The sequence below is a fragment of the Carettochelys insculpta genome, chromosome 28 (genome assembly GCF_033958435.1).
Source record: "Carettochelys insculpta isolate YL-2023 chromosome 28, ASM3395843v1, whole genome shotgun sequence".
NCBI lineage: Eukaryota > Metazoa > Chordata > Testudines > Carettochelyidae > Carettochelys > Carettochelys insculpta.
Window position 1 is genome coordinate 3,510,172 of NC_134164.1, and position 25,294 is coordinate 3,535,465.

The following is a 25,294-nucleotide window of genomic DNA, read 5'->3' on the forward strand; positions in this document are numbered from 1 at the left end:
TATGCCCCCACAACAGATGGTGTCCAGGATATGTCCAGTTCTCTCAGAACCCATGTTTCATTGCTAGGATGACAGCAATTCCAATGTCTACAATGATTTTTGGTTAAGAGTGTTAACATACATACCTTGACGTTCAGACCATTCTTAAAAAGAAAAATGATTTTAAATAAAGATGAGACTATATTCTTACCAAAGAAATGTATTTGCATGTAAATAAACATGTTTTTTTCCAGTATTTCCAAAAAAGTTGAAAGTACACTCTACATTGAAAAAGAATGAAAAATTAGCAGGAAGTATTTACACAGTTGCCCACAAAAAAGCAGATTTGAAGACACTTATTTACATAATGACCATTTAGGAAAGAACCATTTTCTTTTAATCTCAACATCCATTTCCTTACCTGAGATTAAAAGGTTTGGCTTTTTAAAAAAATTTATGTTTACACATTTATCTTTCCAATACTGAAAGATGTAAAATATCATAGAGAATAACAAAATATTTAAAAAATAAAACATTTGTAAGAGATCAAACATTTACATGTAAAATGTGTGTGTAATATTGACAATTGTACCTCATCTCTGATCAGTGCAATAGAAGCATCATGCAACTGTTGCCTGACTTTTAATGGCTCTCTTTCTCCCTTTCTTAGTGTCAAACAAGTGTACAAAGGGGAAAGGGTTACAGTGCATTATAAGTGGATTGAAAAGCTATTTACCTGTTATGACCACAGTTCAGGATTCAGTTTCTCTTGCAGCACTCAACGTCGCAGATGCTTAAAGAGAATGCAACTTTGAACCCTGTATTTCTTTATGTGTTAGCAACGATGCTCACCTCCTGCAGGAGAAGCTTAAAACCCTGAACTTGAGTCTTAGGTAAGTAGTGAAGAAAACACATTCAATTGTTTCATTTAAAATATAATTTATAATTTAAATCTTAATTTGCAAAATTGGACACTTTATTAAAAGCCTTTTACTGTATCTTCTATACTGTAAAACACCAGTCCATTTTATTGACTGAGAAAATTGTTCTTTGAAACCCCAATCTTGCTTTGCTTTTGTAATAGTGCTGTTAGGCTTCAGCTAAGCTTTCACACGATCCAAAGCCTTTTTAAGGGTTATTTTAAATAAAGCAACTTCAACGAGAGGGAAGGAAATAAAGCAGATGACAGCCTCTTGTCATCTGAACACATATTATTTCCACGATGCAGGCACTCTAGCAGGGTCTCAAGATAAATTCATTTGTTGACGTATTTCTTACATCCTCGTCACAGACATCAGTGTCATAAGATTCTGATGCCGCATCAGATAGCGTCATTTGCTGCAGTTTAGACTGTGTTGACTATTTTCTATCATCTCAGCACATGAAGCTGGGAGTATTGGTGAGAGGCAAACTACGGAATGCAAACCACTAGGAGCAAGGGATGAAGGTTGGAAAACACAAGAAGAGAGCTATTGTGTGCACTAGAGGAATTCACACTGGCTTGCTATGCAACAATAGCAATTTCAGCATACAGCCCCAAATGAGCTGAAGACAGAAGAAAGGAAAAGCTAGCTGCATAGAAGCTACCCCATCGAAAGGTAGTTTTCAAAGGGCTCTAGGTGAGCCAGAAAAAAGAAGATGTTTACTCTGAATATTATCAGGGGCCTGGACTATATGCAATGGAAATATCTATAGTTTAAAGGAAACCTAAACCTTGAAGTCTTTTGAAACTGCAAACCAAAACAAAGGGTATTCTCAAGCCCACAACTGAAATCCTGGCCCTGTTGAAGTCAATGGCAACATTCAGTGGGGCCAGAATTTCACTCAATGCATTTCACCAAAAGAATAGGGGTTCACAGTCTTCTTTAGATACACTGCGCTCCCTGTCCAAAGGCTCTTCCATGTCTCCTCTATCAAAACAGCACTAATTGCTTGTGTTTATAAAGTTGACTTCTTGCTCCTGTTCAAGGACTGAGAATAGCAGGTCTTGCCTGCAACTTCCTTTAAAGTCTTGGTGAGAGAAGGAAATCAGTCATTTGGAGTAATTATTGCTTCTATTGCAGCCAATCAGGTTTTACAGAACCAAGACATTTCAGCGTGTTTTTCAGACACATACTAACACCAGCATAGGAATGATTCACACCTATTGGTGAGCTAACAGCCTCTCAAGTGGGTTGAGTGGAAGCAGGGTGTGCATGGGGAATGCATGTGTATGTGACCAGCAATATTGCTGCAGAAAACTGGGCTGCGCACACACAAACTAAAAATGGCCCACACACTTTTGCAACAGAACGATTAAAAAAAGGCCAGATCCCACAAAATATTTGCGCACACACCTAACAATAGCTGCACTGACTTCAAATGGGACTTTTCACAGTGAATGAAGTATATTCTTAAGCATTTGAAGGATTCCGCCCTAAACATATCTCTGTAAAGGCTGTGCATTTTCATATATACAGCACTGGTATTCTGGGGAATTTTGTATCCTTTAAACCTAGCAAACAGCTTAGATCAGGGCCAAAATTTGATGTGTTTTTTACCAACTTCACCAAAGCAACAGTGGTTGCACATTTTCCAAGCTTTCCTAAATCCACAGCTACCAAGGCCCCAGAGCCCCTTCAAACCCTACATCACACAATTTAAAGACTGCATGAAAAACAAAAAAGCATAAGGCATTCAAAGAGAGACATAAATAGCTAAAACGCAAGTTCAATCAAACATTAACATAAATATCCTTCATCACTTTGACCTGGAATAAAACGCTGATGTCCATCAAAACACAGTGCCTGATTTTGCAGAGCTGCTGATGTCATTGGAAGACGAAGGTCCTCAGCACCTCTAAGAATCAGACACTAAATGATGAAGGAACTCCACAAAAGAAACCTGCAAAGTATTTCTCTTTTCTCCAGACATCCTTCAAAAAAAGAGAAAACCACAAGCCCTAAACATTAAAATATGCCCTAAAGTTATTAGCGCAAAACTTACTAAAAAACTTATGAAAAGGACAGGGAGGGGGAAAAAATCTGATTCTCCCACAATAACCTATGCTTCTGCAACCAATTTAGGGTCCATTCTTCCAAACGTTTACCCACATGCTTAACTCTACGCCCAGTGGCTTTTAAGGACTATTAACACATGTAAAATTCAGCATGTGTGTAAATGTCTGCAGACTTGGGGCCACAGTCAGAAGACTGGTTTGCAGATGTTCTGTCCTGGTTTTGGATATCTTCAGGAATACTGTTTTCCTTTTCAACCATGTCTCTCAGGGAAAGTGTAGTATTCTGAAATGAATGATTCTTTTGCTTGCTAATCTCTAGAACCCCAGGAAAGTGGGGGTTCTAAAGCTCTTTTAAAATTATATTTAAAAAAAATTAATTGCCAATCAGAGCAACATCCATGAGGTCATCATCTTCTTCCCCAATTAAAAAATCAGGGCTTGGCCGGGATGGTCTGTCAGCTGATAGGATAGCACTGCTTGTCATGGACAGAGACTGGTCAGAAGAAATAGGCGATTTAGACCAACTTTCTGGTTTAATGCTGTGTGACTTCTTTTTGTCCCGGTCCTTGTCACGGTCCCGATCTCTGTCACGGTCTTTGTCTTTCACTTTCTTCTTCTCTTTTTTGTGTTTCTTATGCTTTTCTGAGCTATATTCCGGAAGTGGCCTAATGCCGTCATCAGAGCTGGGACTGTTCTGATAGGATTTCTCTGCTATAGAGGAGCCAGACTCACTCTCACTGTCTATGTTTTGAGGAGTGTATGCTGGCGACTTACTGTGGCTCGGTGAACAACGTTCATGCTTTGGAGTAGACCCACTGATCAGTGGGGATCCATAGCTTTTGGAAGAAGCCATCTGAGGCCTTAAGCTATCCCCACCTCCTTCCCCTGGTTTCTGCAAAGTTACTTTGGCTTTAATGCTAGGGGAGCCCCCATCATGTTTGCTGATGATAATCTTAGCCACTCCAGTACTACCAATGTTTTTGGAATCCGTAGTCTTCTTGGAAGAGTCAATGGATCCTCCTGAAGCTTTAGATTTGTCCTTGTCACTCTTTTCCCGCTTCCCCTGAAACTCGCCTCCAGACATGTTGTGTTTGGAGGATAAAGAATGGCTTGAGGAATTGGAACTTGGCCCCATCTGTCCATCCATTGGGTCTTCACCTCCAGGCCCACTAGTAACAACCCCATGTTTAAGTTTGTCTATGACTGCAATCAAGGATGGCTTTTTGTTTCTGCTTGGAGATTTGCCTTTGGAGCTTCCATGCTGGTTCTGAGATGAAGACATGGAAGAACCACTCGATGAAAAGGAAGATGAAGATGCTGTAGAAGAGTTTGATGAAGGAGGTGGTTTCTGGGACATGGATCCAGAGGATCCCATTCCTGAGGAGGACTTCATATTTGAGCTTGACCCAGTCCCAGACATATGAGAGCTTCCAGAACCTGAACTGATAGGCGATTTTGCTTTAGATGATGGGGGAGTACCTGGAACAGGTTTCATTGGAGAGGCAAGCTTGTCAGAACCCCCTGATGGTCTAGAATGGGAAGGTGAAATGTTTGGTTTACTCATGGAAGGGTTCATAAGTGATGAAGGCTTCCCTTGAGGTTTCATCTTGTTACCTCCAGAACTGCTGCTGAGGCCATGTTTGGTGATAGGGGAGGATCCAGGCTTTCCCACAGACTGAGCCGAGCTTTTTGACTGGCCTGAACCCGAGCCCCCCTGGCTCAGATACAGGTTGCTGCTCATCTTTGAGCCAGAAGATCCTTCTGATTTGCTGCTTTTTACTTTGCTCGAGGCAGAAGAGGACGAAGAGGAGGAAGTGGAATGGCTGTGATGGCTTTTGCTGCTCGAGGAGGAGACAGAGCCACTACTTGTATACTGGCTGTGTGAAGGTTTGCCAACAGTCACTGTCCCTTTGGGGATCTGAATTGTGATTTTTGGAATAGGTGGAGTTGCTACACCAGGAGGAGTCTGAGATCTGCCTGAACTTCCAGGAGATTTTGACCCACCGGTGCTTGCTGGTGGGGTGAAAGGTCTGTTAGATGAACTATGGGAGGGAGATTTCCCTTCTATGTCCGCTTTCTTACGCTTTGGAAGCTTTTCTTTACTTTTACCATCATTGGATGGTGTCCGGCTGCGTTTTCCTGGCTTGCCATCTAGCCCAGCACCTGATAAACTACTCCCAGAGCCATTGCCTTCTTTTACCCGTTTCTGAGACTTCTCCTTTCCCAAATCCCCTGTACTTAGTAAAGGACTCTGGCTTCCACTGTGATGCTCCATAATGTCAGAGGACCCCAAGGTTTTGCTTGCAGCTGCAATAATACTGAAGTCAACCATGTCTGCCTGAGTGCTTCCTTTAAATTTGTTTTCTCCCCCATCACTCCCCAAGACTTGCACTCCCAAACTAGTTAGCGCCTGGGATGCAAAGCCCTTGAAATCCTCAGCACCTTCACTCTGACTGCTCTCATCAAAGTACTCTTCCCCAAACCCACTTTGACTCTGGCTGTTCAGTAAATCAGGATTGAAATCTACTCCATCAGGGAAAAAATGATTTGAAGAGTCACTGTTTGGGCTCACAGTAGCGTCTGCTATAAGGTCAGCTGGATCAGTGTATGGGTTCTCGCTGCTATTTGTCTGAAAGACATCTGGGTCAAAGAGGGCACTTTGTGAATGTCCTGAACTAGAAGAGTCCCTTACAGGAGTACCAATGGCTGGGCAGTCCTCACTAGTGCTGGGGAGCTTGGCAGCCTCCTCTGCTATATCAGAAAGGATGTCAGTTACATCCGCACCAATGCTGTCTGAACTGGAAAGTCGAACCATCCTCTGAATACTGGGCTGAGGGTGAGGTATAGTTTGGGGGTACGTAGTAGGAGGAGTGCTGCACTGACTGGGAGCTGGGGTAATGTGAGGGGTGTCCAGAGTATCAGCAGTCATGTTGACATCAAAAATAGGGTTCTGGGAATCAACATCCATTGAAAACAGCTCTCTCTGAAAGTCATCCTCAGTTTGATGCTTGGGCTTGTCTGCTGGTGTACGAGATTTTTTTTTCTTTTGCTTGTTCCCCCCTGGGCCCATTTCCATTCTAGGGGAGCCAGAAGAAGAATTCTGCCTTTCAAGAGGGCTGCTCCCATACAGAGTGGAGAAGTCCTGAGGAGGATTGTCTTTAAGGAGGTTCATGAGCATCGGGTGGTTCTTGGTATTGCTTGCTGGTGAGGATACTGGTGGAGGCGTGTGATGGGGAGGGGTTGGACTTGAGCCTATGGTAGAGCCCACATTCCCTGTGATCTGCAACAAACTAGTGAGAATAGGGTTCTGAGACACTTTGCTGAAGTCCTCCCCATGGCCCACCGAGTCATGCCTCTCTTTCATGCTCATGCTCATGTTAAACAGGGTAGTGATGGGCCCCCCAGGAAAAGTGTTTGTTGGTGTAGTGGTACCACTCATGGGGTTGTTGCCTGTGGTCATGCCGTACCCTGGGCTGCTGGCGGGGGGCAGATTTTTCTTCACCATGTCTTCTACAGTCTCTGCAATTAGGGACAGGGCTGGCGTGTCTGCCTGAATGGTCTCTGCCTTTCGACGAATGGCTCTCATAGTCACCGGAATGGACATACATCTGCAACACAGAATGAAAGGTATGGTATGTAATTTGTTTATTGATGGAAACTGTTACCTACAGAGTTCTAAGTACATTAAAGGATTCATGGTAGCTCTGTTCGGAATTATACCCATTCAGCAAGATGATAAACTAATGCAAATCACAAGGGGAAGAAGGATGATCATGTATCTTCAGAGATTGGGAGGTGGGCGGAATGGGTTCTATTCCTAGCTCTGCGAGACTCCAGGTTTGATCTTTGGCAAGTCAGCTTAATATACCTGTGTATGAGTTTCCCTGTTTATAAAATGGGAATAATCATACTGACCTTTAAAGCAGGTAATTCATCAACACTGCTAAAGAAGTCTGTAGGGTTTCTGTATGTGCACAGCCCTTAATGCCTTCTAAATGCTTTGAATGGTGCCTGGGGTGCAGTAGTTTTGATAAAAGGCTTGTGTGAAGAGAGCTGGGGAGGGGAACAACTATTAAATGCTGGAATTAATAGAAAGTCACCCTCTAATTCAGAGAGAAGCAGAAGGGGCAACTGCAAGCTCGTCATGAAGAATGAAAACACACATAACTAAGAGGGGCACCCAGGAAACAAATATTTAAGGAGCTCAGCATTTGCTACTTCACAGTTAAGTCTGGAATTGAGATTCCAGTAGAGCCCTCATTTTGCCTCCATCTCTCCTGACCATCACTTGCCAGAAATCCACATGCAAAGGAAGAATGGCTGAAGAACTGGTAGGTTATATCTGAGGCTGACACAAACTCTCAACAAAAGTTGAAGTGCATTAAAAATGGGGTTCCAGAACGATAACACCTAGACTGAGGTGTTCACCAGAATTCATAGTGTTTTAATGATGTTTTGTTCTTTTGTAGCTGAGAAATAGAAAAGAAAAGGGAAGCAGTATGTACCAGTAGATAGATAGGACATTAAAGAGAAAATCAGGTGACCTGGCTTATATTCCTGTCTCTGTCATTTCTACGTTCAATGACCTTGGACGTATGGTTTAAAAACAAAACAACCATGCCTCTCAGTGCCTGCTTTCCCAGCTGTGTGATGGTGGTAATGATACTTAAACAAAAAAGCAAAAAAAGCAGTTCTGTAGCAATTTAATACTAACAATATAATTTATTAGGCGATGAGCTTTCGTGGGACAGACCCACTTCTTCAGATCTGGAAAATTCTGATAGATGAAAACTGAGATGAAGAGGATTTAATAAAAAGATAGAAAAAAATGAAATAAAAACTGACAAATCAGCTGGATAGGACAGAATGGGAAAGGGGTAGAAAGAGGGAAAAAAATAGTTACTGCAAATGTCTATTAAGTTAGCTGGGCTTCCTGGGATCACTGCAAATATCAAAGATCAGGAAACTGTCCTTGTAATGCATAAGGTAATTGATATCTTTGTTGAGCCCAAGATGAAAAGTGTCAAGTCTGATAATGAATTGTAATTCAGACGTCTCCTTTTGGAATATGGTGTTAAAGTGTCTGTTTTAGAATGCAGACTTAAGTTTTGAATCCTAGATTGAAGTGCTCACTGACAGGTTTTTGTGTACTCAGATTCCTAATAACTGATTTGTGACCATTCGTTCTTTGGTGAAATGATTGTCCATTATGCATTGCTGGCACATGATCACATATAGCACATGGGTGGAAATGCAGGAATATGAGCACCTGATTGTATAATGGACCCACTGATAGTGTCTACAGTGTAAATATGTGGACAGAGCTGGGAAAGGGATTTGTTGCAAGGAAAAGTTCCAGGATTAGTATTTCTGTGGTGTGCTGTGTGGTTGCTAGTGTGAACTTTCCTGCAGTCAGGCAGTTGTTTGTCAGAAAGTACAGGTCTGTCACCCAGGGCCTGTGAGAGTGCAGCATCATGTGCCAGTAGAAGTTGTAGATTGTTGATAATGCACTGGAGGGGTTTGAGTTGTGGGCTCTGAGTGATGACAAATGGTTTTCTGTTATTAGCCTCCTTGGGCCTATCCAGAAGTAGCTAGTTTCTGGGTATTCATCTGGCCCTGTCAATCTGTTTTTTGGTTGTTTTTTTTTAAACTCTCATGGTGGGTAACTAAGTTTTATGAAGTCATCTGTAAAACAGACATTTACAGACAAAAATTGCTTCATAAGATCTAGGCATTATTGTTAATGTGTATGATTTTAGTACCATTACTGTACACTAAGATTTCTAGCCTTCTCAAATCTATGTTGAATGCTTGTAACAATGACTTAAGCAAGATTTACTGATGTACCAACTGTTTCTTTAGACACCTTCTATTCAAAATTAGCAGACTATAAGCATTCAGGTTTCAAGCACTCCCTTTGGTTCAACCAACCATAGTACTTTATAAATAACTTTGATATGAAGGATAGTCTGACAGCAGAAGATTCACAATGGGATCTCTGTGCGAGAGAGCTATAAAACCACTGTCCCTGAGATAATTTGCTAAGTGCCCACCAGTACCTGGGGATTTACAAAAGATGCTCTGAATAGCATCCTACCAGCAAAACAGAGAAAGCCCTGTTTACCTCTGAACAACTTTGGCAATGAAGTCATCTGTACAAATGAGAGCATCAGAGAGCCCTTTATATAGTTTACAGTTCACATGTGTGGAGTCCTGCACATCCATGACCACTGAAAGACAGACAGAAGGCATTTGGGAGAAATTAAACATCCAACTGTAGTGGCAAAAATATCCCATCTTCACCTGAAATTCATTGCTAAGCACATGCTTTTCACAACCCTACTTACCACACACCAGGGAATCATTCACAGGATGCTGAAAGGATACACTGAAACAGGAATCGGAGAGGGGACAAACTTCAAATTGTAGGATCCCAGGAGAATCTGAAAGACACAGGGGCTGGTAAACGCAGCATCTTCACAGCATAAGGGATAAAGACAGACATGAGCTCAAACACAGTCATCAAAAAGAAGAAATGGTGATGCAAAGCAGCCTGGACCTCTGACTTCCTATTCCCCAAGTGCTCCCAATTCTAAAATGCTACAGAAAATAATGCAGGATCCTATCCTATCTAGTCAGAGACTGTTATTTATGTCAGTCAGTGTGTCACCCACCTTCTTTTAAAACAGTCCGTTTGACACAACTGCCAATCAATGTGTTGTAGGCCACCTGATGCCTGATCAAGTTGAGGATGAGAGGGACCCGGCCAGGGTGCTGGAAGGTGATTTTACTAATGAGAGTTCCTTGCAGGCTTCTTCCATCTGGAAGAGGAGCATCCTTGTTCAGGAAATAGCAGTGCTGCTGTCCTGGAAGAGCCTAGAAAACAATCTGTGCTTTACTCCAATGGTAATGGATACAAGGAAGTACAGACAGCTGCAAAAAGGCAGCTCTAAAGCGTGTGCCATGCTGTTACTTTTGTGCTTGAAATTGGCAAACATTGGAGAGATGTTTTTTAAGAATCAAACCCTTTTATAAACTGATTTACAAACTCAACCAACAAAATACCTCAACCAACAGAAATATCACTGCCATGAATGATGATGTTTGTACTTTTCTACTGGCCCATCACAAGATCTCAAAGCACTTTTATAAACACTAAACTTCACTGTCCTTTTAGGGGGTGGTTATGTATTGTATCCACCTTATAGGTGAGGAAACAAGGCACAGCAGGTGATTTATACTGCCTTCACCGAGTCCAGGATTTCCACACTAACTGTTTGAGTGACTTACTCAAAGGTCACACAATGTAGTTAGTGGAAGAGCCACATAGGCTATGTCTAGACTTCAGACTTCTGTCAACAGAAGTTGTGTCAAGAGAGCACACATCCAAACTGCAGATCGCTCAGAAGAGATCTGACGGTCGGGAGTGTTCTGTTGACATCCCGGTACACTTCATTCAAGGAGAAAGAGGTTTTTTCCCCCTGATATTTGGCTTTGTGCGGATGGGTCAAATGTTCGAAAAGCCTCTTCCAACAGAACCGTCAGCAAAAGGTATGCAAATTGTGATGTGCAATTTGCGTATCTTTTGCTGACAGTTCCCCACATTCTAAACACAGCCATACAGAACCCAAGAATGCTTACTCCCAGATCTATGCCCTGACCATCACAGTGACACACGATCTTTCATGCTTGGGTTTTATAATTACAAAATCCAAGTCAATTCCCACTCATTGTACATGCAAATACTAAAACATATATAAAATCCACAAAAAGTCCATTCAAATTACATTAAGAATCTAAGGTAGCTATACAAGCCAGATTGTTCCATGTTAACATGAGCATTTACTTGCTGTGTACACATATAGACATGTTTAATGAAACATTAAAAATATCTTTTTCTACACAGTAACCAACCCAGCAAGTACATTCATCTCCCCTCCACACATCAGCTACTGCTTTTCTAGCCCTGGAGTGCACAAAATGGATGGCATGCCCTGCCAGAGAGGGTGCAACATTTTGTAAGGGGAGGGTGCAGCATGATTGTCCCACCCCCCCAGCTTCTGCTGCTTCCCCAACCCTCTACTTCCTCCCCCGCGACCACCACTAAGGGAACAGTTTTGTCCAGTGTTCTGGCTTGGCTAACTTAGGTTGTATCTACACACAAAAGCTGTACCTCATCAAGAGTAACTGCATCCATTCTAGATGCTGTACTGAATAGCTATTAGTGAAAGCATGCCCCAAATTGACAGTTAAACTGGTACAAGAGAAAGCTGTAGTTGTATTTAACAGTTTCTGGTCCAATGTTTCTAACTCTTTTCAACAGTCTTCAACCTTCCTTTCTCATATGCTTTATACCCCAGTTCTGGTGCCATACTCACTGCATAGAATCGCATGTTGTGGTTTAAAGGTACAGGATCAGCCTCCTTGGATAACTCAAACTGTGTGATCAGTTCATATAAAGGGACAAATGTTGGCGGGGTGTCAAACAATGGGATTCCTGAGGAAACATACCAGAGCAGAATGACCACATCATAGAATAATATGGATTCATTCATTCCTCAAAAGAACCTATTAAAGAGAGTTTAACTCAAGATAAAGCTTGAGTTAAACTCATATTCTAGTAAAAGTTTGTGAATGTTTGTCTGGTAGAGTTACAACACACCTGTGCAGTTCTGCAGTTTCTGAATGAAAGCCCGGGATACTGGAATAGGTCGTGGGAATTTCAAGAAGAAGCAAGCTGGCAAATCAACACTGTTGGCACTGGTGACTGATGAGAAGGATGGAGTCCTAAAACATTGACGTTACTTATTATAATTTTTATTACATGAATATTTAGATTAATTTAGTACATTATGCCCCCCACCCCACAATCATGCCTGAGCACCATAAAAACATTAATGAATTTCTCCTCAGAATACATTTGTAAGGTAGAAAAGTATTATGAGGTACGCACAGAGAATTTTTAAAGCACTTACAGATTTTAAATGTAAGGTACACATTTTATCTTCTGCCCAAACGAAAGTTATCTTGTCTGTTACTTCTGAACAATTACCACACTTACTACCCAAAAAATATGCTTCACTCACGTCTCAAGTACAAGGTATTTCTTAGATCAGGACACCTTCAGATCACACTGGATGATATGACATTGTGTTATTGATAGGGCTGGGAAAGGTGACACACTGATAGCATCTAAATGAGGCCCCTGTGCAAAGCCCAATAAGAAGTGGCTTTTCCTTACCCTTTGCTGTCAACAGGATGAGATCCCATAATTAATGGTGCAATTGGGAGTTTGTACATAGCCAAGGTTCCCTCAATTGTTACAGATGCATTCATGCCCAAAGACCGAGGGACTGCAAGAGGAAGCAAGAAAAAGGAGATTGTATCAAAAACTGATGGGGGCGGGGCGGACGGAATTATTTAAAAGCATTGCTCACTTGTCGATATGTTTTTGCCTACGTAGCATCTCTTTCAAAGCTTGAGATCATCTAGTTTGAATGTACAACCTTTTATTTATGCTATTTGAAATTGTACTTCTCATTTCTGGATGGGTCAAGTATCTGTCAGCAATAGCTCTCAAGTGGATTTACAGCCCTGTAGTATATTTCTATATTCAATATTATTAATGACGTTAGAACACTTCAGTCTCAGTGTCTTATTTTTCCAAGTTGCCTTGCTCTTCCTAAGTATGGAGATTCGAGTTATTGTATAAAATGCTAACAAAAAGCAAATGCCTGTGTAGAGATGTGAAAGTTTATTATTCTAGTCCTACAAAAAGCCACACTCACAGCTGCAGCTGAACCAAGGAAAAACATTTTCTTAGTGTTTTTTTTAAATTAATCAATATAAAATAAATTCTAAGATAGGCATCCTGGATGAAATTCACCTCAGTGCAGATGGACACTATATTTTGAGGGGTTAATTAAGACTTAAGTCATGCATCTGCATTATGCAGGCCTACACAGAAGTGGATTACACCTCCACAGGGTCAACTGTTTCCAGAAAATGGGAAAAGTGACCTAGGCTTTGCATGCACTTATCAAAGATGTATCCTCAGTCACTCTGCCCTTGAGTCACTCATACTGGAGAGTGGTGGTTGCAGACAGCCAAATAGTCATGACATGCTGAGCGTCACTGTCCATCCCCAGTGGAAGCTGGACTAGTAGGGGACCTAGTCTCACTTCTCCCACTGGTGTAAGGTCCTGAATGGACCATGGACATACATTAGTTGGTGATCCAAGAGCACTGGAGCTCTGCTTCACCATGCTTCACTTACCCTGGCAATACATCTGACATGACCTCTCTGGTATGCCAGGCATAAGGGGGCTGGCTGGTGTAAAGAGCAGAAGAGCCATCTCTGCTAGCTTTCTGCTGGTGAAGAATTCCCCTATGCAATAGGAATTTTCCATCAGCCAGCTTTAGATATGATGGCCATTTACTGAAGGAGATCCCAGCCATCAATTTTCAAAATTCTACACATTCCTCGAAAACCTGAACTCTACCAGCAGTGAGTCAGGTACTCATGCTACAAAGGAAACATTCTCGTCTCTGACTTGGAACAAGTTTTAGACAGGCTGAAAATCATCAGCGCCTAACATACAATCAGTGGGCAGAAGAAGCCTGTTAGGTAGCGTACCGTTGTTCTCATGCAAAACAATGGGGGCTCCAGTGCCTTCTTCAAATAAATCATACGGTGAAATGTAATACTTGAGATTCATCAGGTGACCTATGGGAAAGAGGCTTGTTAATGAGGGTCTTGATAGAGGAGTTACCCCAATCCTTCATAAAAGTCACAAGAAATCATACCACATTTACTTTGCAAGACTGCACAGCACATGAAGTGCAAAACTGTTAATACATCTTCAAACAGCCACTCTTTTTAACAGAGGCCAAGATGTCTGATGGAGAGAAACGGTGTATTGTAAATCCACTATAATGTGTAATTTTTGTAAAAATAAAACTGCCTTACTGGATCATAAGGTACTTTGAAATATGTAGATGACCACCAACCTTAAATAGCATTTCTTACCCACTACATGTTGAACTCTCTGTTCCAGTAGCATCCAAGGTCCAACAGTACCATGGATGTTGCTGGGCAAAGAGCACAGACACCCGGGAGCAGAGGCTGGCTCAGAGTCCAATTGCAGAAGGGCCAACAGACAGGAGTTCAGGGCCATGATGGGGGACCCTGGCTGGTGGTATGGAAACCAGTGGGTGGGAGTCTGGGGCTGGCATCAATGAGAGAAGCTTGGTAGCTGCAGCGAGCAGCCTGGTGGGGAACCCGGCCAGGAGGCTGGCAGTCCCCTGGGAAAGCCCAGAGGTGCACAGCAGAGAGACTGGAATTGATCTTCTCCGGTTTCACAAATTCCCTCATACAGGACCAGTCAAGTCCTGAGGGTTTCAGACCAGAGAGGTCCAACCTGTATTAGCATCTGCTGATATGACGCCCAGCTACCCTCCCTAAACGTTTTAGTCACCTGAATAAAATCAGACAACTAAGAAGTGTCTGTTCAATCCCCTTATCTCTCTTCTGATTACACTAAAGACACAGATACCTCCACTTCTTGGGGTGAGATACCCAACACTGCCATGCAGAATCTTGTCGAGGGGACTTGCGTTGGTGGCTTGCCTACAACAGAGAGAATTGTAAATTTCTAATGCACTGGAGCACCATTCAAATCCCAAACATCTAAGCATCTGTGGCACCTTTAAAATTTTACAATACAGTTCATACTCAGACAAAAGGAAATATCTTAAGCTTCACACTGCAATTGAAAAATGACTCAAAGTATTGGCAAAAGGAGTGGTATGTTTCTCCACTAGCTTAGTGGGTTTCAGTCCATTAAATCTACAATATTAACAGCTAATCTCAATGGGTCCGAACTATTTTGTTGAACTAACCCCTGTGAAAGATTGGCATGGGGCTGATTAACTCCATCCCAGTATCTCCTCCTGCTATACAGTAGAGTCTCAATATTTATGAGCGTCTGCTTCCCCCAGGGCCAGAAGCGCCAGCAGCCGCTGCTTCCCTCAGGGCCCCGGGCAGGAGCACTGGCAGCCAAGGGCTGCCATATTCGCGAAATTCAACATTTGCAAGAGTTCCCAATACAGAAGTTTCATGAATGTTGAGACCCTACTGTACAATAGAAAAGTCACTGTAACAGTTTTTGTTCAGCCTCCCCTCCTTTTCCATCTTTATTCTCTTTTCCACCCTCAACCTGTTTTTTCACTCTTTGTATTTAAACTGCTCATTCTACAATTAAACCCAGACCTTACAAAAGCCCAAAGAAGGACTAACAGTTTCTATAATGTTTTATATCAACATCCAGCCGCACAGGGTTACTTTAATGTCAGCATCAGCTTTTTAAAAAGTCAGCAAGTATGGGCCCCATCAGGCCACCAATTCTTGACCAGGTATTGAGAAAAAAAAATCAATGTTCTTACCAGTACATCACTGCCATCTTTGAGAGATCCAGCTCCAAAGACTGCAAAGCCAAGTACATTTTAGTTTTAAGTTTGCTGGGGAGGGGGGGGAAAAAAAGAAAGCATGAGAGAAATAAAAAGAATCCAAGAAAAAGTACAGAAACTGAAGTTACTCAGAATTTCAGTTTAAATTCCTTACTAAAAGTACGACCATGATCATGGTATTAAGTCATGACAGACCATCACTCTTCCTCTCACGTTTTCAACATAAACTGATATAAACCATTTAAACAGTGAATGACACAATGTATAAAATCTTAAATTACGTATTATATTGTTTTCTTAATTTATACAGAGCAAATCACATACATATGTTTTCTTAATTTGGTATCTGTGTCCTGCATTATAATAAAAGAAGAAAATAGGTGATTTACACCTACATCTATGTTAAACCAAATATCTACAGAACCACATGGAGAAAACTGAAGAGAAAGAATTTTTATGCTTCACAGTATTTTACCACAAATACATTTTAATCTCTTTTTTTAAGAAATCAACTCTGGCTACTGAGGAGGGAGCAAGTTTTTAAGATCATGCAATCAAATGCGTGTGTGTATGCAACCAGCATAGTATTTGCTAAAGACTCAATATTGCAAGCTATTAAGTATCTTCCAAGAGACGCTCAGTGATCTGCACTCTAACCAAAGTCAACACAAGCTGTCCAATGCTTATCAGTTTTGAAATCTGGCCACATGTATTGATTTAGAAGCCTATATGTAAGACTGCCCCCTCCTTTTTTAAAAAGCTTGCCCACAATGAACGGGGGTTTTCTTTCTTGGTCAGTGAAAATGGATTTTGGATTGACATATTCCTCTGTATTGTTTGAGTCCCTAAAATAACACCATTGTGTTAATTAGAAATCAAAGAAACAGAATGAATATGAAACTGACCAGTTCATTATCTAACCTGATATGAAGTGAAATGTAAGTATACAGCCTAAATAACAAAGTGATATTTTAAACATTCTTTTAGTATAAACATAGAATCTTATCCTGCAATCCTGTGTGCACCTAAATAACCCAGTGTAAGCCCTTAGGGGCACAGGCTGTCTTTGTTCTGTGCTTTTATAATGCTGAACACAGTGGTTCTCAAGCATTTGTACTGTTGGCCCCTTTCACATACCAAGCCTCTGAGTGAGATCACCCCTATAAATAAAAAACAAACGAAAAACCACTTTGTGTATACATTTAACATTATAAATGCTGAATGCAGAGAGTAGTTTGAAGTTAAGGCTGACAGCTTGTGACCCCTGCCATCATGCAACAACACCCCTACTTCTGAGGGGTCCTGACTTCCAGTGTGTGATCCTGGTCCACAATTAGGATTCCCAGGCACAACGGTCATTCAAATAAATAAATACATGGAGAAGAAGAGCACCAATAAGGAGATTTGTTAACACAGTTTATCTTAGTAACCTTTAAAGGCAGTGCTTTTTATATATAGTATATAAAGAGATACCTATCAAGATAAAAAAAAAATTAAGTTTCAGTGTAAGAAAACTGTGAAATGGATTCCCAAGCAATTGACACAGCATATTACAGATTTGTAACTTGGGCTCCAATACCTGTACACATAGACTTAGCTTTAAGCACACAAGGAGGTCCACAGAAGCCTGTGTAGAATTAACATGGGCGAAGTGCTTGCAGAAGTGGGGCCTGGATTGGTTGTATAACCACATGGAGGTGCATGAGGGGAAAATGTGCTATGTGTTGTATATAGATACTTACTTGTCTCCAGGAAGTTTATAAAGGTTTACAAGCCCCTTCAGATGCTTAGAAAATTCATCAAAGTTTTTCTCTCTAAGAGACAAAAATAAGCCATTAAGTAATCTGAATTATTCATTCATAGCAGACCAAGTTTTATTAAGAAGCATTACCATTATAATACAATTCTTACATCACTGAGGAATTAACTTTTGCAACATGAAACCTGCAAAAAATGTTTTTAATGACTTGCTTTAATATTTACAGTTGATTTAATTTTGTTTTTTAAATGTCTCTGCAAACACCCATTGTCAAGAGAACGTTGTGTGGCCTTGTACAGAAGCTTCAAATGTACTGTGTATGACAAAACAGTCAGGAACCCCTGACCAAATGAAGCCAGAAAAACCCTTGTGAAAGTGGAGAGACTTTGTGAAGAAGAAAGAGTTACTAAATGCTTTACAATTCCAGCCATAAAATAGTACTGCTGACCAATATAGGGGAAAGAAATCTCTTTCAGGATGCAATGAACAATTATTTTTGCTCACCTCAGCTGTTGCACCAGTTCTGGGCAGCTCTGAAAGAGAAAGAGCATGTGCTACATTCATTTCAAATTAATCTGTGACTTTTGAACTTTTCTACGACTGAAATATAGTGATAGAATGAGGTTTTTGACCATTATCTTCTGATGAGCAGCAGTTTGTCACTAAGGGTACTTCTACACATACCACAGCGTTGATGCTGTGGAGATCAACCTTCCGGGGTTTGATTTAGCATGTCTAGTAGGGATGTGCTGAATTGAACGTTGAGGGCACCCGTCAACCGCAGTACTGTTTGCAGCTGCAAGGAGTAAGAGAAGTCGACAGCTGTGGGGACAGCAGAGAAAGCTGACCTAAGATACGCCAACTGTGGCTACGCTATTTCTTAGGTTGACTTTCTTCACTAGAGTAAACCTGCCTTTGCTGTCCCACACCAGTATGGCTCTGATGCCCTGTTTGTCAATCACTTGCAGCACAAATTCAATTAATATTATCTTCTGTTAAACAGCTATATCAGTATTCAAACTTGGGGACCTTCAGTGGAACACCTAAATCCATATATAAACATCTATAAGTGGCATGGCTTTCAGAGGTGCAATTAAATCAACAGAAATTGCAGATATTATTGCTTCTAAGAAAATCTGGCAACTTCTTTAAGATGCCTAACTTTAGGACTCCAGTTGGAGCATTTAGATCCAAGTTTTCATCTTTTATTTACAAAACTGTTAGTTTTATAAATGACAAAGAAATATACTGAAGGAAACAAACTACAGATAGCTGTAATTCTGCTTCTCCAATTAATATACTCTGATTCAAAGAAAAATATGGACCATTATCTAAGTGGTTCTTGTTTGCTTGTACAGAATTTAACTAATTACAAAATTCAAGAGTGAGACGAAATCCTCCCCATGCAGGTTTTCCACCTTCCACTTGAACTAAAAGTAGAGATTTTATGTGAACACGAGGTGGACATATTTTACACAATTGATTCTGTGTTTGTGCAGAGAGGAGGCAACCCAACACTCCTTGACATAGGTATTAGCCATCTCCTCCGTCTAGGTTATACATACCACAGGATTTTCTCCATGGTGCGCCACCTTGACATCACACAGCAGCCCTGTAGGATCTAACTGGACTTCCACATAGAACATGTCTGAAGTGATGTAACATTCAGTGCCATTTGCACTAAGGTGAGATCCAAGGCTTACATACAAAACAAAACAAAAATTGCTATGAGATGCACACAAAAACCCAATCAAACCAGTAGCGAAATTATGATGATTGCGTACAGATACATGGGAAATGCCTCTGCCACAAAAGACGACTTACCCATTTTGTCTAGCTATAGACTCCAGGCGATCTGTCATGGCAGGCAGCGATGATACTAAACAGGAAAGACACAAGACTAAATAACTCAACTTCTCCAAAGGAATGTTTTCCTTTGGCACTAAGTGCAGTCTCAATTACCTTTGCTCATACACAAGCAACACTATGCACTTGTACAGTTAGCTACACATCTGGTTGTGCGCACACATGAATTAGTGATGTGCAAAATATAGCAGCAGTAATTTTTAAAGAAAAATATATATTGTCCACCATCACAGTCACAAAGAAATGAACTGATATTCTTCCATGTTCCCACACAAAATCACTTTTGGGTTAAGGCCAGGCGTATGGTGTGGCATACAATACAACTGGCAACCTAAACTAGAACATTCTACTATGGCATAAGTGATAAATGTGTATGTGCATAAATGTAAATATACATACACAAAAAGCACAAAGTGAAACATTTGCTAGTACTGTTTGTTTTTACAATTTTCAATATTTCAATCCTTTTTCATTCTGAACACCATGGAAAGCAGAAGAACATTTTTATTGTTAAATTTCCAAGATCATTATCAACCTTTTAATGCTTTCTGCAGTGTCTCCAAACAGCTCACCAGATGTTGATGGCCCCCAGAATTCATCACAACCCGTTTTTCCTGAGTGAAAAGGAGAAAACAACCGCCATTTGTATGCAACGTTCATCAAGACTGAGTCATCATAACTGTTATTCAGGGCCAAATGTTATTTATTCAGACAATTTAAAGTTAATTAAATCCCATCCCAGAATTACTCTTCCTTTTAGCTCCCTAAAACAAAGAACAGGGCAATATAATATAAACACAATCACTGCACTCCCTTTCCTTTTTCTTTTCTGAAGTAGCTGATTGAAGTGGAAGAATTGACTCTACTAGCTATTTATATATGCAAACTCCTAAACTGAGAATAATGAAGAAATGGGGTGAAAACAGCTATGCATACAAATTTCAAGCACCTCAGAAAAGTATTTGCAGGAATCCTTGAGGTATCTTTCCCTTCTCCTTTGTTACCATTTAAAAAAAAAAAAAAAAAAAAAAAAAAAAACCCAACCAACACTGGGCAGTGGTGCTGGAACGAAAAGCAACATACCTAATATTATGAACACTTCTGTGAAGAGCTGCACCAAGTTGTTATAGATCAACTATACTTCTATCAGTAAAGGAGACTGGATAAGACTAAGCTGCACATCTGCACAAGCAGCTAGCTGTCAAACAGGATTGGTACTTCACCTCTGAGTACAAATTGCAGTCCAGTCTTTAAGGGTAGCAGAATACTGAGGTTATATTCCTGACTATACCAATGTTCCTTTATGTGCCTTTGGGTAAACTACTTCATCTCTTTGTGCCTGTGTTTCTCCTTTGTTTGTCTTGTCTATTTAAATTATAAATTCTTTCAAGCAGGGACTATTACCCCCTGCTTGGTTTAGCAAAAAGGAGACCTGCATCCTGGCTATGCCCTCTAGATGTAACCGGAAAATCCTATCTTCTGTGAGGCGCTATAAGAATTCATATTTTACTAAACACCTTCAGCTAGCTAGCTGAGGAGTGCTAACGTAGTATTACTACTAATCCATATTATATAGTACCACCATTTTCCCAGTAAACAACCTCCACCAATTCTCACCATGACTTGACGGACAAGCTTCACTGTTTCAGTCCAAGGTCTGTTCTGGTTAAACTTTGCATGTAGTCTTTCCAAGAGAGAACTCATCTTATTCAGCTTCTCCATTTCTACAGGACAAATGACACAGGACAGTTCAGTCAGGGGACGTGGCACATTTAATCTCAATCCTGACAACAATATTCAAATTTATACTAATAAAAACTCCTGGAAGTTCCAAATAAGTGTCCTCTGCCCCTCATGGCAACATAAAACAATTCAGAAAAATGTTACTTATTACCCACACATACACTGAATAACCGAAAGACTACCAAACATCATTAAAACCCAGAAGACTAGAAATTGACAAAGACCTCTTGGAGAATTCAGGACTATATGTAAGTAAAATGTCAGAATGGGATTTAGTCCCATCTTGTTTAGTCTTAGTATCACATTATAACTGACGGCTTTGCAAGCACAAGAGAATGCTGTAAAGACCTGCTCAAATCTCGTGGAAAGTATAGCAGATCTGAAAAGTAAGAGAGAGGAAGCCATGCTAGTCTATACACTATCAAAACAAAAAGCAGTCAAGTAGCACTTTAAAGACTAGAAAAATACTCTACCCAATAAACTATTTTGCTAGTCTTTGAAGTGCTACTTGACTGCTTTTTGTTTTGATAGATCTTAAAAGACATGAGGTTCAACTTTTAATCTCCTGGCTCTGATTGCATCATATACACTTTTAGTTTCTCCACATCTCTTTCATTCTGCTAACCCCACTGCATGGCAAAGATCTTTCTCGCAGACCACTACCCTTCCCAACTTCTAACTACATAATCCTCAATCATTTGTATTCTGTGGAGCATCAGGAATGAACCCACAGACTACTGCTGAGAGCCAACCAACAGTCAAGTCACAAATTTTCTTTTCTAAAAACATCTTCACAGCACTGAATGGAAGTCACTAGAACATACTGTAAAGACTCAGCTGGAGCCCATTTACAGTGAAGGATCTGAGGCAGCAACAAACAGCTGGAATGTGATGCAGGTACAGACTCATGCACCTGCCCAACTGCCAATGCCTCAGAGGACTCAACATTCTATAAGTCAGATGTATTCTGACCTGCCTTCTGGGATGGAGCTGTGGGATGGATAAGAGTTGGTACCCTGTGGGCATGGGATCCTTAGGTTGCAGAGGTGTCCTAGAATTGGAACTGCAATTTGCATACTTCAAGGGAGTGAAACAACTGAGGATTTCTCAGTAAATGGGGCACCGTCCCTTGAAATCTAGTCTTTGTTTTTTGTTTTTTTTTTCTAAAAAAGTGTCATTTCTCAGTCTCTTCTCCAGCACCACAACCCAAACTCATATCCCACACTGGTTTGGAGAGGAGGTCCTGAGAGGTGGGCAGGCAACACCGCACCTGGTGCCCAGGATTGTAGTGTCACTCAGGTTTGGCCAAATCACACTTCTATTGGAGTGCAGATCAGGCTCACTTACTATATCCTCTCCCTCCCTGATCAGGGCCTCCCCTCTGCACCAGGCTAGAAGAAATTACCCTTTGCTTGTTTTTTTGCACTAATGAATTCATTATTTCTGCGGGTGCAACTCAATCCATCCTATAACCAAACCTGCTTTCATTAGAGAAGAAACAGGTTCCTCTCTCTAGATTCTTTGAAACATACCAGTAATCATCAGTTTATTTTGGCAACCTTACTGAGCTGTCAGGTCCAAGAAAAACATGTAATTATTCCACTCTGATAATGTCAATTACTGCTAATGTAAACCTGTATCTAGGGCCTTTTCAAAATTCAGGTTGGTGATGGAACAGATCAGAAGCTTCTAAACTGTGTGGAACACCTCCAAAGCTGGGGAAGCATATTAGGGGAATGTGAGGACTTGATTGTGCTGAAGAGTCTAAGCCAAAAAGGACCTATTCCAGCAAAAGAAGCAGACGGGCTGCGTGGGCAATCTGGAGTCTCTCACCCGTTGAGACCAGGTGCCCTATTTATCTTACACCCCCACTGCCACCTCTTCCAACAGCCAGTTACCATAGTCTGCTGGAGAAGCCAGAAGGGACTATGCAAGTAAGAAGTGGCAGTTTGTTCCCCTTATTTTTGACACCCCTGCAGGACAGAGCCCCTTCCTGCCCCCAACCCATCACTGTAGCCCCAAGGAGCCAAACCCCATCTGCTTCTGATGCTGGACAGAGCTAAAGTAGAGGAAAAGACAGAGCTCAGTGCGCTGGGGCCACATTAAAGGACCAAAGTCAGGAGGGGGCCATTATTCATAAAGTGCAGCATTCTGCTGCCCACCTGATTCCAGACTTTCAACAGGGCTCCAGTTGCTTCCCTGCACAGGAAGGCGTGTGACAGGCAGGGCACTAGGTTCCAGCACTCAAGACCACACCAACTCCTGTAGGGAGTGGAAACTGATCCATGTTACACATCCACTCTGCTCCTCCTATGTAGGAGGTATTCCTCTCCCATGGTGGGTACTGGACATTCACCTAGGGGAAACAGGCATCCCACACCACTGAGTATGTGAACAGGACATGAATTTCCAAAGGAAGACTCAGAAAAAAAAAGTTTTTGAAATTCTGGACTAAACTGTTTCATTCATTCACTCACAGGCTGTCTCTACACTAGAGAGTTGTGTAGACAAAACTTGCGGTGTGTCTACACACAAAATGCATTTTATTGACTGACACTGTTGACAAAAAAGCTACGTAGATGCTCTGGGAGACACTTTTGTTGACAATGAGGATCAAAAGATTGATCCGCTTTTATGTGTAGATGTGATCTGTTGACAGTAGTTTTGCTGGAACAAGCTCTTCTGCCAGTAATTTCTGTAGACAAACGCTTCTACTGAAGATGCAGCCATAGTGTAATAGCAACTGAAGGGCATGTTTGATGAAGATGGCTGCAATTTGATCTACTTTACACTAGCCTTATCCCAAAATGATTACAAAACTCCACTACAGAACAGCGTATCATGATCAAAATAAGACATTTTGAGTAAAGTAAAGCACTGCACACTAGGACATACAGGCCACATAAGATCATGCTGGATCAACATGGCTTGGGTACCTGTACGTTCTGTACACCAAGAGTCCGTGCAGTCCAAGAGGCATCATCTCATACGAGACCCGTGGATGTGCAACCGAAGCTAAGGAGCAGGCCACAATACTATCATAACCAAGATGATCCCCCAAGATAGGGTAGTTCAGCTAACTGTGTTTGAGTGCCTAGAATGTGCAGGTGTGCCAACTGAATTGCAGCAGTGCTCTGTTTGGATGCAAAGGGATTGCATGTCTCTCACAGTCAATGATATGTGCAAACAGAACACATCTCACTTCACATCTCTGGTTTATGTGCATATCGCTTTAGTAATATGGTAGGGAAAAAAAACTATGCAGACAGGAACCTGCAGAATTTGGCAATTCTGCCCACAAGCAACAGCTACCCAGAATGTCTCCTGCTATCACATGCAGAACCCTGATGAGCGGCAGGATGCCCACCACTGTAGTCGCCAGCTCTGAAGACCCCACACTGGTCCTGTGAAGATGCAGCCGTTGATGCTAGGAACCCTTAAAGCTCCAGCTAACCATTTGCACCCCACTGGGGCACCAAGCAGGGAAGAACTCCACGGTGCACAGGCTGTGGATGCCCAAGGAACACCCCTGGACCCATATTTCCCCTCCCCGGCAGCAGAGCGGCCTGGTAACAACGGGGGCAAAGCGTGTGTGGGGAGCACATCGGTGGCCGTTAGCTCAGCGCAGGAGCGAGGATCAGCCGCACTCTTGCGGAGCTGAGTGGCTGGGTGGGGGTGGGGGTGGGGGTGGGGGTGGGGCAGCAGCGCTTCCCCTACAGCTCGTGGCACCTCCCCCGCCGAGCTCCGTCCGTCCCCGGGCCAAGCCCCCCGCAGGTCCATGCCCCGAGGGGCAGGGCGGGCCCCCGTCCTCGGACTCACCCTCGGCGCTCCCCTGCGCCGCCTTCATCCCGCGGGCCTGCGAGGGCCGCCGGGGCAGGCCTGGCGCAGAGCCGGTCCCCGCGGCCAGGCCCCTCCCGCTCGGGCCTCAGTCCGCGGCGCCCGCCGCCAGCCCAACGGCCATCGCGGCGCCCCACAGCGCGCGACACTTCCGCCTTCTCGCGGCCGCCTCGCGAGAGCTGGGCCCGCTAAGGGTCGTCCTCTCGCGAGACGCGAAGTTCTCCCGCTCTGTCCCGCCCCTTCCTCTGGCCGCCGGCCTGGGCGCGGCGTTCCGAGGCCGGAAGCGTGTGGCCGCCCATGTGGCCACCAGGAGGGCGGCAGCACGGGGCGCTGTTTCTAAGTGCGTAGCCGCACCTGGCGGAAAGATTCTCCCTCAAGCGGAAATGTGCCAGAAGTACAGACGCAGCCCGGGTCCTGGCCTTGTAAAACAAGGCTAGAAGATTCTGGTTAATACTGAGGGATGGTTAGTAAACTTCCCTCCAGATCTGCTGTTCCAACAGCCAAGAAACTGAACGTAATGCATAAGCACTGCAAACTGTTTTAAAGCAAGTGGGATTCTTGAAGAGGAAAAACGGAACGACTGCTTCCTCCTTGAATGTTTCCCTTATCACCTTTACCAGTAGGAAATAGTAGTAGGCATCCTT

The 25,294-nt window shown here is 42.3% G+C and overlaps 1 protein-coding gene across 5 annotated transcripts; it reads right to left on the reverse strand.

The window, feature by feature from the left end:
* Positions 1-183: 183 nt before the first annotated feature.
* Positions 184-24,798, reverse strand: MED1 (mediator complex subunit 1). Of its 5 annotated transcripts, XM_074978762.1 has the most exons (18): positions 24,633-24,798; positions 20,688-20,794; positions 19,606-19,684; positions 19,029-19,083; positions 18,770-18,902; positions 17,709-17,737; positions 17,188-17,259; positions 15,422-15,496; positions 14,533-14,606; positions 13,614-13,703; positions 12,219-12,330; positions 11,640-11,764; positions 11,356-11,474; positions 9,652-9,853; positions 9,325-9,420; positions 9,102-9,207; positions 6,445-6,585; positions 184-2,893 (listed from the first exon to the last, which is right to left on the reverse strand). In XM_074978762.1, the coding sequence occupies exons 1-18, from the start codon at positions 24,658-24,660 to the stop codon at positions 2,818-2,820; spliced, it is 1,719 nt and encodes a 572-aa protein (XP_074834863.1). In that variant the 5' UTR covers positions 24,661-24,798; the 3' UTR covers positions 184-2,817. The 5 variants fall into 5 exon arrangements, with proteins under 5 accessions (XP_074834863.1, XP_074834859.1, XP_074834860.1 ...); XM_074978758.1 differs by having other exon boundaries at positions 184-6,585; XM_074978759.1 differs by lacking the exon at positions 24,633-24,798 and adding an exon at positions 22,976-23,103 and having other exon boundaries at positions 184-6,585.
* Positions 24,799-25,294: the final 496 nt, after the last annotated feature.